Raw genomic sequence first — 14,463 nt, forward strand, 5'->3', positions numbered from 1 at the left:
CACCTTAACCTCCTTCCACCTATCGCATTTCCAATGCCCCTCCCCCAAGTCCCTCCTCCCTACCTTTTATCTTAGCCTGCTTGGCACACTTTCCTCATTCCTGAAGAAGGGCTTATGCCCCAAACGTCGATTCTCCTGTTCCCTGGATGCTGCCTGACCTGCTGTGCTTTTCCAGCAACACATTTTCAGCTCTGATCTCCAGCATCTGCAGTCCTCAATTTCTCATCTTTTCTTAGTTCATTTTTAAATTTCCTACTGGTCACTTAGTTTGTAAACTGTAAATATTTTTCATACTGTAACAGATAACAGATAAATGAAAGTAACAGATAAATTTGGAGTTTTTAACCATCCAATGAACTTGTGTTTTTCCTGTGATGTCACTGTTTGGTTTGTGCTGTGATTGCCTGAAGAGTGACATTATTGTCAACTGGGCGCTTTGAGTACATCAGAACCTAGTCTGGCTCACGGCCTTGGCTAGAATAATGGGGAATGAATGTTGTGTATGTCTTTGTACTGATCTTTATGGAGTGAGAGTTCAAGATAGAGTAAAAGATGCAAACAACTCTGTCAGTTAATTGAAATTTCAGATTGTGAATAGAGCCTCCTTATAGCTTTATTTAAGCCACACTTCCAAATATGAGCTGTTAGAGTACTTGATCACATTGGCTGTAGAGCTTTACGGTTCAAGGGTTTTCTGCCAACTGTGCAATTTGATGCAGCAGCCAGTTATCGTGCTAGAATTGGTTTGAGCTCTGCTGGCTAATTTTATATAAAAGTTAAATATTAACATTTTGTGGTGAAATCATACATTTACTTTATGGTCAGTTAAGGAGCTGAGGTTTTGTTGAGTAATTCATTTTCCTGACTGCTAAACTCGGTTTGTATTCCTTCAAAGTCAGGTGATGAATGGCCAACTCCTGGAGCTGTTTCATATATTTAAACACTTGGGGTCAATAGAGATAAACTATTTCCTCTGAAAATGGGGGTCTTGAGGCAGGGGAAAGAAGCTTAACTTTTGAGCCAGGCAGATTAGGTAGGGGTGATATCAGGGAGCACTTCTTCTCACACATAGGAATGGAAATGTGGAGTGCTGTTCCTCAATAAGGCTGAGGAACAGCTGAACATTTCAAATCTGGGCGTGATTGATTTTTGTTGGCTGAGGAATGGAGCTATCGTTAGTTAAATGCGATTGTGAATCAGATCACCCCTGATCTGAATGAATGGTGGGATAAAGGCTGAATGGCCTGTGTGGGTGCGTGTCTGTGTCTGTGTGTGGTGAGTGTTAATGTTGAATCTGCCTGCGTGGTCAAACATGGGATGGCTGGCACTGTGTCAGATTCTTTCTCCTTATTAGTCAGGAAACTGAGAGAGAATCATCCAGTGATCGAGTTGGATATTTCCCCATTTCTCACTTGCACACTTCCCCTCACCCTCATCTGTTTCGTTTAATTCTTTTTCTCTCACTTGCCCATCTGTCCATGTTTATTCTCCTTTCCCTCTCTTGTCTCTCCCCACCCCTGCACCAAAACACACGTGCGCAGACATTGTTCAGTGAGAGATTTCTGGAAATGCTTGGCCTCGGAGGCTATGAAGAGAGTGCAGGAAAATAGCATTGAGTTGGATGATCGACTGTGATTTTCCTAATGGCAGAGCAGGCTTGCTGGGACTGAAAAGCCTACTGTGCGTTCTCCTCACTTTCTCTCCTCCTCTCCCATTTGTGGTCTTTGTCGACCTCTTTCTCTTCCCCCCCACCCCCCCCCCCCCCCCCCTCCCAATGCTGGTGAAATTTGCTCATTCTGGGTAAAGTTGAATACGGAAGCACACTGAGGATAGGAAGTTCCACTCTGCTATTGTGTAGCAATGAACACAGAGCCATTGTTACTGGACATGAACACATTTCCCTCCTGACTGGACAATTTAGTTGAGTTTTTGTCACTTTGAAGAAACAAAATAAAGTTTTGTATTGCTCCAGACTCCTGTCAGAACTTCAGGACGTTGAATACTTTGTGTAATCATTCTCATAGGAAATGCAACAGCCAGTTTCCACAGAGAAAGCCAAACTGCCCTTGACTCAGCATGTCTGCAGTAAAACAAGGTCTGGATTGTTTTCCATTGTGAAGTGGGAATGAACCATGATCTCATGAGATGGTAAAAAGGTCCATTGGATTTTGTAATGTTTGCTCTGCCCAGCTGATCTGACGTTCCTAGGCCAATCATCCTTTCCACCTTTGGTAGAGTTATTGGGTATGGCTGATATGTTTTGTTGAGCACGCAAATGGCAGTCTGATCAGCTTTGGAGAAATTATTGTAATAGTTTTTAATCTGTTGATTGCAGGCATAAGGTAGCCTTGGCCAATGATCTGAGTTTGATAATGACGGCTGGAGTATGGAATGTCCTCCCATTAAAAAGCAGTAAATGTTCATTCAATTAAATAACTCAAATGTTTAGCTTCAGGTCAGCCATAATTCCACTGATGGAGCTCCGGGGTGAGGGGCTGAATGGCCTTCATTTGTTCCATTGTAACTTCTGTGATTTTACAACTCAGATGAGGAAATATTTCTTCACTCAAAGGGCTGTCAATCTGTGAATTTCGCTGTAGGTACTGGACACTGATCTATTCCAGAAAGCGATTGATGCCTTTAATACCTAAAGAATCAGGGTTATGGAGAGAAAGTGGGCAGTAGGAGATTGCTAGACAGTCAGCAATGATGGTATTGAATGGGGAAGCAGGGCTGAATGGTGTACTGCTGCTCCAAATTTCTCTGTTTCAATGTGAAGGTTTGATCATAACATGCGAACATGAGGAGCTTCCCAGGCCCTTCAAACCTGTTCTACCATGTGTCATTGTTAATTTTTAACTTGAAGTCCACTTTCCCAGATTATCCCCATTGTCCATGATTCTCTTCATGTCCCAAGATCAATCTTTCACGCATATACCTGATATATGCATGATATCAACATGCTTCTGTAATGTTGTGCACACCAGCACTGCTGTTGCTGTAGCACAGGAGAAAGTAAGGTCTGCAGATGCTGGAGATCAAAGTTGAAACTTTATTGCTGGAACAGCACAGCAGGTCAGGCAGCATCCAGGGAACAGGAGATTCGACGTTTCGGGCACAGGCCCTTCTTCAGGAATTCCTGAAGAAGGGCCTGTGCCCGAAACGTCGAATCTCCTGTTCCCTGGATGCTGCCTGACCTGCTGTGCTGTTCCAGCAATAAAGTTGCTGTAGCACAGAACTGTACTGAATTTAACAGCTGAATGTTTTGCCTTTGTATCCAGGGAGCAGTGCTTGTGTGCTTATCTTTGTCCCTGGATTGGTGAATCTGCAGCTGACATCTGATTGTGTAGAGAGTCTGGCTGCCAGAGAATGCTGATTATGTGCGAGGATATCACAGATGCTGTAGGGGATTATGTTCAACAGTGGTGTCGCAACACAAAGGTTTATCTCTTCCTCATTTTGAAACCATCTTTAGCTACATTCGACATCTTCAAATACTCAGAGACCGGGAAGTCGTGTGACTGGTCCAAAATAACCCTTTCTTGTTTTATTATGGTTTCAACAATATTTCAGCTGTTTTAGTTCCTGGAAGCATTGGTTGTGTAATGATGGCATTTTGAAATTTAGTCATTGAATTTTCACATTGGTCTCGTAAGGGCTGTTGTGCAGTGGCAGTGCCCTGTTATTGAACCAGAAAGTCCAAGTTCAAGTCCCACCTACTCCAGGCGTGTGTTATAACATTTCTCAGCAGGTTGATTTAAAAACATCTTTATATTTTAGTGCAAAACTTCCCTAAGTGGGAGTGTGAGCAGAAACTTTGGAGTCATGAATTCTATTACCACACTGGTCTCCTTTGGGCACTGACCATGTTTTAACCATTCTAACGAGCTCCTGCTCTCTCAGGTCCTCACGATTTGTGAAAAGTTTCAAGCGTTAGAATGGAGTCACTGGGGGGAGGAAGAAGCGTGAAGCACTGAGCTAGGGCCTACCTCTGAAACTCTCCCTGTGTGCCCAGTCAATATGAAGGGGCATCAGAGCCACCATGATTCAAGCTTTCCCCTCTCTCATTATTTTTGTTAATGTTATTGGTGGAGGAAATGTGAAGTGGTTCAGTTCAGTCAGAAGAACAAAGAGATAACACTAAATGGTGTAATTTTAAAAGTGTTGCAGGAACAGAACTTGAGGCCATTGTTTAAAAATAAGGGTCTTTTTTTAATCTCTCTTCCTCATGGAGGAATGTCTAAATGTTTTTAAGGCTCGGGTAGGTACATTCTTGAGAAGCAAGGAGATGCCAGGTCATAATGAGTGGATGGGAATTTGTAGCAATCAAATCAGCCCTGATCTTATTGAATGGCAGAGCAGGCTAAGAGTCTGAGTGACCTATCTGTGCTGCGTTTTATATGTTCAGTTGTCTGTGTGAGTCTTTGAAGGTCCTTGAATAGGTACAAAGGCTTCCAGTTTTATAAATTGGAACATAGCATGAAATAGCTTAGCGAAGGTATTGTGTTCAAACCTCTGCATCACTTTAGGATGCCAAGTTTTTAACAGAGAGTGCAGAAATGATTACCCAAAATGAAAACATCTAAGGGACTTCAGTCACAGATAAGCAACCTCTTCACGGGAATGGTTACCAATGTTTGGACAGGATGGGGTTTGAAGCCAGGCCTCCTGATATAGAAGAAGGAACACTGTCATTGCCCCCCGGGAGCTCCCAAGAAGATTCAGTGATATGGAGAGTCTAAATGAGCTGAAAGTTAAGGAAAGATTTAATCAAGAGCTGTTTAACATGATATGGGATTCTGGTTGGGTCTCTGAGGAGAAGTTGGTACCATTAGCAGGGGGCTTATTAACCTCAGGACAGAGATTGAAGGTGATGGATGAAAGAATGAGGGTTTTACACATTGAGTTAAGATTTGAAATATCTGACCTGAAAACACAGTGGAAACAGGTTGAACAGCGTTCTCAAGGGAATTGAATATATTATTGAGATGGGACAATTTTCTTTGAGAAACCAACATGAAAGGACTGACTTTAAAATGATAATGCACATCATCGTTTCTGGTTATTTTTTCTTAAACAGGTGTGTGAGATATAAATTTCTTCCACAAGTCAAAGGACATTCTGTTAGATGAGGAATTTTTCCCATGTAAAGTTAAATGTACCACTGTGCTGTGTAAGTGTAATTATGACTGGGATTATATACCCCTGTTTTAGGCCAGGTGTTCCACTTGCTGCACCACCTTGAGATCAGGCAAGGGGCAGGTTATCATCACTGTCCCAAAGCAAATGGGAGGAAATAGGGAAACGATTGATGACACCTGAGGAGTTTGTTCATTAGCTGGGCATCTTGGTTGTTATTAGTAATTTGATTAACAAACTCTTATTCTGCTGTCAGCCTTTAAAGCTGCAGTTTGGTTCAGTGAAGGTGCAAGTGATCACCTGATTGGAACATGTTTAAAGCTTTAAAGCTCATGATCAATGACTAGGTTTTGTTGTAACTTGTCAAAAGCTATAATATTGGGCATATGTTGATGTGTATTTATCTCTACCTGAGCTGCAGAAACTGATCAAAATCAGGAATGTGTTGTGATGACACTTTGCTGACAATCATTATGGATTCAGCACAGTTGGTTCCATTCATCCAGATGGAATCAGAAATTTCTCTATGTACTCCTCGATGCTGAGCTGGAGAGCTATCAGCTTTCTAAGTTGTGGCCAAATGCACTTTGCCTGCTATGCTGCTCATATTGCACTCTAAGTTATATTCAGCAGGGTTCTGTTAAACCCTGAGACCCATTTAAACCTATCCAGCAATTTGATCACAGCACATGCCAGTGAACACGGCAGCTCAGTATGAAATCCGTGCTTGTTTAATGGGAGAATATCTTATTCATGTTTTTGGAATTTCAATGGTCATACAGAAATAAAATTTCTGTTTGAGTTTGCTCTCTCAATCCATACTGCCCTTGCCCAACACTAAGAATACGCCCAGTGTGACCTGGAAAAGAGTGAGATAATCCACATTGAGTCGGCAAGCAAGCTGAAGGGTTTCCCCTTTGAATGGCAGTACCCTGGAAAGTACTGAAGATGAGAAGGGTCTTGGTCCTTGATTCACAAATCCCTGAATTTAGTAGGGCAGGGAGATAAGGTGGTTAAGGCACTCAGGGTACTTGACTTTATTGGCCTAGAGGAGTGGGGAGGTTATACTGGAACTGCATAAAATGCTAAACAGGCAACATGTGGAGTACAGTTATGTTCAAATTGTCAGAAGAGTATGATTCATTAGAGAGAGTGCAGAGGAGATTTACCAGGCTGGAGGGTCTGAGTTCTGGGGGCGGATTGGACAATCTGGAGCTGTTTTGCTCAGGGTAGCAAAGGCTGAAGGGAGCGTGAGCAAGTGTAAGATTGAGGGGCATCGTTAGGCACTTTCCCATTATTTATATCATCTAGAGCAATCCATCTCATCTCCCACTTCAAACATTTAGCTGGTATTGTTTATAAGTTACTGTTTATTCCTTATTTAACACACAATTATGCTGAACAGTGTCTGGACTGAACCTGATGTTGCACAGTATAACATGATCTTTTAGACACTGACAGTACATTATTAACTCACTTTACTGAGTCAGTGCCAATATGTTTTATGGCTTCTTGAGTCATAAGATTAAAATTGGTATGTCACATTACCATTCAAGAAGCCTATGTCACCAGACGCAAAGCAATCTTCAGTGTCATGTCTGCAACTTGTAGCATCTACGCTACCATCTTGTAATAGAATTTTCCTGTTAAAAATGTGGTGATTCCACATTTGCATGCACTGGGTATCTTGAGAAAACTCATCAATTTCCATCTGAAATCTTTCTCGTGCTGTATTTGCACAGAAACTCAAAATTCTAATTTCAGAATAAGTTTTTTTTTTAAAACTTCAGCATTATATATTTCACATTAATTGCATTGGATAAATACAATGAGGTTAAAAGTTTTAATTGAATGAATTGGTTTCTTGAAGCCTGGGCTTGGGCTGAGTAATTTATCTCGAAGGTTCTGAAGAATTAGTTCAGATTGGTGACTCAATTTACAGAGATGGCAGTGTGTTTGTATTTCAAAAGATTGTTTGCGAATTCTATCACATTTTCCAAATGAGTGAATGAAGCTTGGAGAGTGAATATTTAAAACCTTTTGTTTCAGGTGATGGCTGGATCGATATAAATATTACCGCGGTGCTGTTCTGTTAGGGTGTCTTCATGAGGAAAAAGCAGCAACTGCTGTGTGAACAGCAACAGAATTAATACCAGCTGTTGTTAGTTGCATTGGAAGAAAACGCATTGTTTCACAAGATTGTATACAGTCAGGCTAATGAAACCATAACTGAATTGTAACAGTTATAAAACTTGAGGTTTTGAGCAGATCTCAGTTTGAAATTATAAAACTCGTCTCACATGTTGGGACTGGTAATAGAGTCCTAAAGCAGACCTACTGCATAATGTCTAACTATTCATTTTAAGAAGCAAAACTTCATTCTAAATAATTGTCTGTCAAGATCTGGTGATAGCGATTGGCTGGTGCCCGAGTCCACGCATAAGCAACCCCAAGGGGCACATGGTAGTCTGGATCTCATGCCCACAGTGACAGTGGGTGGAACTGCCAAGGGTGTTAGCCAGCCCACTTGACAATCTTATTGGATCCCAGTTACTACAAGTGCTCCTGAGATCATATGAAGCCCCTTCCTGCTCTCTTTCCCCATCACTGTAGTTTCTTAATGCTCTCTAATCCCTCAATCGACACCCCACCCCCACACACATCCCAAGTCTTTGAACCCACTGTCAGTATCCCGAGATCATATCACCTACTCTGGCATTGCAAAATCTCCCCCTCTAGATGCTCCTGAAGTCTGAGGTCCCTTAATTAGATCTCAGAAAACCATTCCAAAATGCATTTGGAATTGCTTCCCAGCACCAGCCCATTCAAAGACAGCCCCCATCACCAGTAATTCACATTCCCAGGTAACAGGACTTTGCCATAAGCCATACATTCTTATAAAAATCTTCATGTCACTGAAATGCCACAGAAGGTTTGGTTATTAATATTAAATGTAATATCACACTTGCTTCCTGTGACACTTTCCCCACTTTGTTAACAGCTCTTCTGTTTTGAAATAACATTCTCAAATTCTGCAAAAAGCACCAGGAAATAAGTTAACCCATTAACTAACATCAGCATTCACTCCAGGAAATCCATATGCGTGTGAACACTGAAAGGTTAGCTGAATGAAACTGCGTAGTTTTGCCTTGTTATCTGGCAGTTTTGTGTTAGGTGGTACAATGATTGTCTGGGATTTAATGTTCGCTGAGAAATGAAAGTGTGACACAGTCCAAGAGACTAAAATAACTATGATGTGAGATCCAATAACAAAGCTCATAACTCAGCAACATTTGTGAGCATAAATTAGCCTCTGGTATGTGGGTACAATCTGTTGGATCTCTTTTGCACTAGTCTTTACATGGGCCATAACATTTTAGGAACTCTGGTGCACGAGTCAGATACTTGGCCTGCTCCACCAGGCAATAAAATCATGGTTGCCCCTCAGCCATTGATTTTGACAATGAAAAGAGTCAATCTAACTCAGCCTTGAATGCACGTAATGACCCAGTTTCCCTTTTGTCGAAATAAAAAAAATTCTAATGACTCTTATTCTCCACATCTTTGCCTTAATAGGGACATCATTTTCAGTCTCCCCCACAAGACGCAACACCCTCTTTTAAAAAAAAGTCGCCACAGTATCTTGTATGTTTCAAAAAGATCATCTCTCATTCTTCAACGGATGTAGGCTCAATGTACATAACCTTTCTTCATAAAGTGAGCTTTTCATCCCAAGAGTGAGTTAAGTAAACCTTCTGTGAGTTGCTAGTGGCAATCAGAAGGGCTATGGTGAATATGTGGACAGGTCATTAAAGCTGGTAGGACAAGTTGATAGAGCAGATAATGCAAAATCTATTCCTATTAATAAGATTAGAGAGTATGAGAGAGAGGACAGCAATACATCTGGTCCACTAATGTCCTTTAGGCAAGGAAATTTGCTGTCCTAACCTGGTCTGGCCTGCGTGTAACTCCAGACCCACAGCAATAGGGTTGACTCTCAACTGCCCTCTGAAACGACCAATCACACTTTTGCATTGTGTTCCGTTCCGGGCAAGATGTGAAGGTTGTCCAGAGAGCTCAGAAAAGGTTTGAGGAACTTCAGTTGTGATGGCGGATTGGAATAAAAATTTGAAATCTATATTGCCAAACAGTGGCTTGGATGAAACTGGCTCTTATCAATGACAGCTATGTATCCGGTGACACATTACGGAATCAAACACAGACAAGTGATGTGGTCAGGGGGAGGTTTGGGTGGAGCGGGGTGCAGAGGAAGGAACTTTGACCAGGTTACACTTTTCAACATATAATGCAATAGCTGCAAAGCTAAACACCAAATAGAGATAGAAAAGGTTATTCTCTGGGAACGGTGGTCTGTGCATTTTGATTAGACTGAACAGAGCCCTGACTTGGTGAGTAGCACTGTTGTCTTAGAGACAGAAAACTCTAGGTTCAAGTCTCTTTTTGGAGACTTGAGCACATCACCTATACTGCTGCTGGAATTGCCAATACTGAGTGAGCATTCCCTTATCTATGGCATTGTCTTTTGGGTGGGTTATTCAAAATTTATCTCTCCATGATCATTGCGTTTTTAAAAAAAAACTGTCAATCATCTGAGTCATAGAGGTCTCCAGCATAGAAAAAGACCTGCAGCCCACCAAATCTGCCCCAGTCAGAAACAGCCACTTTATGATTTCAGTCCTATTTTCCAGCACTCTGTTTATAACCTTGGATGCCTTGGTATTACAAGTGCACATCCAAATGAGATGATTGTGTCTGCCTTCTACCACTCTTAGAGTTCCAGGTTCCCACCACTCTCTGGGTGAAAAACATTTTCCCCACATCTCCTCGAAACCATCTGCCCCTTAACTTAAACCTGTGGCCTCTGATCATTTCTCCAAGGGGAAAGGTTTCTTCCCATCTGCCCCTTGTCCATGCTCCTCCTCATTTCAGACCCTCTCGACCATATCCCCTGGCAGGCTCTTTTGTTTTCAGGAAAACAACTGCATTCTGTCCAATCTCTCTCTAACTAAAACTTTCCAGCCCAGTCAATATTCTGATAAATCGTCTCTGCAACCTCTCCAAGTGCTGTCCCATCCCTCTTCTAATGTAGTTTCCAGAATTTCAAGCAATACACTAAACACAATAACCTCCCTACTTTAAACTCCATGCCTTGGCTAATAAAGACAAATATCCCATCTGCCACCCTAACTACTTACTATAATTCTCCTGCTGCCTTAAGGGATTGGTGGATCAAAGTCCCTTTGATCTTCGTTACTTCCTTGGATCTTACCAGTTGTCATGTGTTCTCCTCATTGAAGTTTTAAAAAAAATTCAGTATGTGCTGTCCTCAAGAAAATTGGTGAGCCACTGTCTAGAACCGCTGCAGTCCATGGGGTTGTTAGGCCACTGCTACCCACAGAGCAGTTAGGGAGGGAGTCACAGGATGTTGGCCTTACGTCAGGATGGAGTGGAGTTTGGAGGAGCTTTCAGGTGGTCACATGCATCTACTGCCCTTTTCCACCTCGGTGGCAGAAATTGGAAATTCCTGTGGAAGCAATGTTAGTGTGTTACTACAGTGCATCTTGATGATTCGGAGATGCCGGTGTTGGACTGGGGTGGACAAAGTTAAAAATCACACAACACCAGGTTATAGTCCAACAGGTTTAATTGGAAGCACTAGCTTTCGGGCGCTGTCCCCTGCGTGTCGGGGCACTAACAGGTGGGTTGCTTTGTCCTCACTGGTGTTGAGCTTTGTAGAGCAGCCCCCATCCAGGCAAGTAGGGAGTGCTCCATCACACCCCAGACCTGTGCCTTTCCAGTGGTGCACAATTACAATGTGACTACATTTCAGAATATTTTCTTTGACTGTAGAGTGTTTTTTAGGTTTGTGAAAGTCACTTTATAATACCAGCCTGTCTTAATAAACAAAATACTAGAGATATGTGGAAAGCAAAATTAAAGGCAGACTTTAATATCACATTGCTGACCATTTCCACCCAACACTGTATCAAAATTGAAATGGCTGATAAACATTTTGATTCCAGATTCCTTTTTATCAGTTTGCAAGATCATTAAATATTTTCTTTCTTTCTTTCTTTCTTAAAAAGAAACCAAAGAAGAACTTGAAGAACTTACACTGTCAATTAAGAGAATTGCAAACCGAGTCCGAAATAAGCTGAAGAGTAAGTGTTTTTCAACAGGTCACTGAGATATTTTGATTGTTTGCACACTGTTTGAATGTTTGGTAAAAACCAAAGGTATTACGAGGAAGCTTTTTTAAAGTTGTTCAAGTTGTGATATGAAAGGTTGGTGGAAGCAAATTCGTTCATATACAATTTAAAGGAGAGTTTAAAAGTATTTGAAGATGGATAAATAAAGTTGCAGGACTATGTGAATGATTGAGTCGCTCTACATAACAGCGATCAGAAGCATGATGGACCAAGTGGCCTCTTTGTGTGCTGAATGATGTATAGAACCATCCGGCACAACTCTCTCTGCTGTCTCCATCAAGAGAAATTTCTCAACGACTTGGCTAGAGTAGGTGATCATGATCAGTCATACCACCCTGAATTCCCTACACCTTGAAAAGTGTGCTATTTGTCATCGTCCCCAGTATTTTTGCATCTTGAAGGCAAGTTTGAGATATTTCTAAAAGAGGTTATAAATTGCATGTGTCTCCCTCTCATTAGAATAAGCCATTGATATTTTTGTTGTTTGGAATTATATGTTTGGTTTTTAATTTCTGAAAAGTTCTTCTCTTCAATCCTAATAACTGGTTGAAACATTAATCATGGTCAAGACACTGTCACGTATTGTTTCAATGCATGTGATTCCCAAGTCCCAACCTTATTCAGGGTGAGAAAGACAATTCCATCTTTATTAATTGGTCTCTTCAGAAGCTTCTGATCCTGAATCCCTACAGCTTTGATTCTGTCAGAAAGGCCTTTCATGAGGAACTTTGGTAAAAAGACCTTGGAAGGTTAGGCATTTACAACGTAGAGTCACCTGTCATTTTCACACAGTCCTGCAACTTTATTTATCTCTCTCCAAATATTTTTAAATTCTCCTTTAAATCGTATATTAATGAATTCGCTTCCGCCAGCCTTTAATATTGCAACTTGCACAACTTCAAAAAAGAAATTGGCCCATGGAGCTACTGTCTCAATGGAACAGAGACACAGTTGATGGTGGTTTAACCTGAGGATCAGCAGACCTGAGGTGAGGGGAGAGTTTGAGAAGGAGAGAACTTCATGGGGAAGCCTCAGCCAGTTCATTGAGGATATTGCCTCCTTCAGGTGATTATTCCTTCATAATCTCTCCCTCCTGGACCCAGGGCAGTTTCCATTTGGCATGTTGTTATTGGTAGCCCTGAGGATGACTCCTGCTGAATTCCACTCATTTAAATGGATATGACTGGCTCTGTCAGTCTCTTTTCCTCCTCTTTGAATGTGGACATTCTGAGACTGTTCCCAACCTACTGTTATTTTTCCAGCAGCTCGAGTCGCTTTAGGAAAAGTCAGTTCTGCACAAATCATCTTCAGGGTTTTTTTTTTTGACTGAAACATCGAGTATCTAATCCGCAGAGCTATTTGTTTTGACCTTTTAGTCTGCTCTAGTTTGTTACATTGAACCTGTTGTTGATTAGAGGAGGGCAACTTATTTTGTGATATTTTGAACCAGTGACACTGAAGGAACGACAATATGTTTTCAAGTCAGAATGGGGAGTGGCTTTGGGGAAGCTTTCAGGCAGTAGTATTCCCGTGTATCGACTGCCCCCCTCTATCCAAGATGATTCCTGGGTTTGGAAGCTGATGTTGAAGGAGCTTGTTAGGAATTCCACTGCCCCTGACCCTGTGCTGAAACTGGGAAACTGCAATAGTCCCCACTATTGTGTACGTGTTTTTTTCTAGAATGGTTCTCTTGAGTGCTTAGCTTTATACCCGAAGGTGATCAAAGTGAATATTTTTGAGAGAATTAAATTTCTGATATTAGTTCTATATTTCTCTTTAAATAGTTTGAAACCAGATTTCTTTGTCCCACAAGCTGCATATCTTGCATGTTACACCACTCTGGGTTTAAGTTTTTTTTTCTGTACTATTAACCTTCAGGTCCTGTCAAGGTTGAGATTCCCAAAGATTATGCAGTTTTTCCTCCTAGCTGAAACTTCTAGGTGGTTAGCTGTGTAGCTCGTCTCTCCGCTGCCTTCGAGGTGTGTGTCGCTGTAATCTTGTCACCAGAACTTGCCATTCGATGTTTTATCTGATCAGCGTGAAGCAGAGGACTGTCCCTGATTTGGATCCTACTCTCTGGTGCTGCACTCCAACCTGCTGGTGTTATTGATTGCCATATTGGATGTATTCGTACACTGAGTCTGCGGACCGTTTGGAACACTGTCAACCTTGAAAATTCCAATTCCGTTCTTAAAAGAATGATTGCCATCTAGTGTTTTATATTTCTGTGTATTTAATCTACCATTGCTACCTCAAACTCTTGCTGTAAAATTGTACATTAACTTGTACCTTGTATATCTGTCATTCTTACTTTGCTTGATGCTTAACAACAATCCTCACCTTTTTGTTTCAATTGTAGTTATAGAACAAAGCATCAAAACAGAAGACAATGAAAACCAAAGTTCAGTAGATTTAAGGATACGCAAAACTCAGGTACAGTGCCATACTTACGGTGTTTCAAGTTTCGTGTGGACCTGAAAAATGATGCCTTTTTCACTTCTTTGAAAGGGACACGAATTTGGACATGCAAACCAGTTACCTTTTATGTAGACTGGGATGTTTTTACAGTGAAATAGCATTAACACCCTCCTGTTCTCAGGCACACACAACTGGTATAATATGGGATCATCGCTAGTGCCCACACAAACATACAAATTAGCAACAGGAGTTGGCCCACTTGAGCCTGACCTGCCATTCTGAAATCCTGATCTGATTGCTTCTCATTCCACCTCATGCCCAATAATCTTTCAAAGACTCTGTTCCTCCTACTTTTGACAAAGACCGTTCTAAAGACATCTAACTCTGAGGAAGGGGGAGAAAATGTTCTCCTCATTCATCTTAAGTGGGTGACCCCATATTTTTAATCAGTTACACTTATTTCTAGAACTAAACTACCCGTCAGGATGGTATTGGAAGATCAGACAGGCAGAAGAGAAAGAATTAGGAATTAATTGGTGAAATGGGAGATTAGAAAGGTGAATTTTGGATTAGTGGTGCTGGAAGAGCACAGCAGTTCAGGCAGCATCCGAGGAGCAGCAAAATCGACATTTCGGGCAAAAGCCCTTCATCAGGAATAAAGGCAGAGAGCCTGGAG

General features: G+C 41.5%; 1 protein-coding gene across 1 annotated transcript in view; it reads left to right on the forward strand.

Moving 5' to 3' along the window:
* stx2b (syntaxin 2b) overlaps positions 1-14,463 on the forward strand; it is a 46,528-nt gene that overhangs the window by 14,725 nt on the left and 17,340 nt on the right. Inside the window, exons 4-5 of the mRNA XM_043715339.1 lie at positions 11,247-11,321; positions 13,729-13,802. Coding sequence (XP_043571274.1) covers positions 11,247-11,321; positions 13,729-13,802 — 149 coding nt within the window. The remainder of the gene's footprint in view (positions 1-11,246; positions 11,322-13,728; positions 13,803-14,463) is intronic.

The sequence above is a fragment of the Chiloscyllium plagiosum genome, chromosome 25 (assembly GCF_004010195.1).
Source record: "Chiloscyllium plagiosum isolate BGI_BamShark_2017 chromosome 25, ASM401019v2, whole genome shotgun sequence".
NCBI classification, from domain to species: Eukaryota; Metazoa; Chordata; class Chondrichthyes; order Orectolobiformes; family Hemiscylliidae; genus Chiloscyllium; species Chiloscyllium plagiosum.